The following is a 1498-nucleotide window of genomic DNA, read 5'->3' on the forward strand; positions in this document are numbered from 1 at the left end:
CACCCCCCATCCCCAACTGGCAACGTGCCACCATCCCGCCCTCAACCGGCGACCGGAGACGCCGCCCCGCCCCGCCACCGGCCGCCGCCGTTCCCGCCGCATCATCTACCGCGCCGCTGCCGCCCCGCCACCGACCGCTGTCGCCGCCGCCCACCATCGACCGCCGTTGCCGCCCCGTCCCCAACAGGAGACGCTGCCGCCGCCGAAGACCCGCTACACCGCGCCACCTACGGAGGCCCTGTTTTCTGTGCCGTCGCGCCTCCAATGGCCAGGATCCGCGCCGCCACGCCTCCATTGGCCTGGATCCGCACCGCCGCGCACCGAAACAGGGCCCGTCCACCTCTGCCGCAACAGTCTACCCTCCCGCAGCTGGGGGCGCGTGTGATGGCTGCCATCGGTGGCAGCGTGCCCAGATGCCTCCCTCCCCCACGGTGCAGCAAGCTCGAGGCCGTCACCAGACTCCCACCTGGTCGTGGACATCTCCCCTCCTGCCGCTGCACGGGCTCCACCATGGACGCCCCCACTCCTCCACCCCCCGAGGTAAGGTGCCGGGTAGCCTTCGGATTTGGAAATGAAAACAGTGAAGTTTTTAAAGGGATTACCACATGTCCATGGTGAAGTTCAGATTCTATCAAGCTACATGTTCAGCGTTCTCACTTTTCTCTGAACAATTCAGATTTCTGCACCTACATACGGCCGTGATCTGCTGCCCACCCGTGGTTGCGTCGAGCAACATCTTGTGCTCGCCAACGCGTGAGGTGCTGCTGCCTGCTAGTGCTACAAGCACGCGAGTTACGTACCCTACCTCTCTCTCGGATCAGTGCAACAAGGAGCCTCGTACTTTGATGATGAATTAGTTGTACACGAGCGTGTTGTCCATGAGTACGTTGGTGCAGATCTCATGTGCTTTTGTATGCACGTGTGATGATGAATTGGTTGAGCATTGCACCCATGCAAATATATGTGTTTCTATCTACTTTGAGAAATTCGTATGATACTGGAGAAGAAAGTTATGACATCCTTCTCTATCTACCAAGTTTGGAAGGTCAGAGACTAAAACCAACCAAGTTCAGCGCTCACTTGTAAGTGAAAATCAGCTGCTCAGTCTGATGAAGCTTGGTCTAAAATTCAAGAAACAGTGTTTATGCCTTGTAAGAAAAAAAAATTGAATTTATGTCTTTTTCTAGTTCGATTGTTTCTATATTTGGCTTATGGAAAACTTGACTGATGTCCGTTCATAAAAAATCGAGAAGTCCAAATTGTAAAATACATCAAGTTCAAATTGTAAAAATAAGTATTTCCCTATGTCTAAAAAAATGAAACAAAGAATTTCAAATTTAAAAATAAAATAGAACAGTTTGATGTTTATAAAAAAAGGATTACCAAACAAAATAGTTAAATTCAAAAAAATAGACATAACAGAGTTCAAATTTAAATAATGAAGAAGCTAGAAGTTTGAGTTTAAATAACAAAGTTGTTCAACGAAGAGACTATGAAA

General features: G+C 50.1%; 1 protein-coding gene across 1 annotated transcript; it reads left to right on the forward strand.

Moving 5' to 3' along the window:
* The first annotated feature begins 6 nt into the window (after positions 1–6).
* Positions 7–1186, forward strand: LOC123065382 (uncharacterized). The gene is made up of 2 exons (XM_044488679.1): positions 7–540; positions 677–1186. The coding sequence occupies exons 1-2, from the start codon at positions 265–267 to the stop codon at positions 755–757; spliced, it is 357 nt and encodes a 118-aa protein (XP_044344614.1). The 5' UTR covers positions 7–264; the 3' UTR covers positions 758–1186.
* The last annotated feature ends 312 nt before the right edge of the window (positions 1187–1498 follow it).

Source organism: Triticum aestivum, chromosome 3B (genome assembly GCF_018294505.1).
Source record: "Triticum aestivum cultivar Chinese Spring chromosome 3B, IWGSC CS RefSeq v2.1, whole genome shotgun sequence".
NCBI lineage: Eukaryota > Viridiplantae > Streptophyta > Magnoliopsida > Poales > Poaceae > Triticum > Triticum aestivum.

Coding starts and splice junctions, on each gene's coding strand:
- LOC123065382 (XM_044488679.1), top strand. CDS start 265: ATGGCCAGGATCCGCGCCGCCACGCCTCCATTGGCCTGGATCCGCACC. Junction 541..676: donor CCACTCCTCCACCCCCCGAG/GTAAGGTGCCGG, acceptor TGAACAATTCAG/ATTTCTGCACCTACATACGG.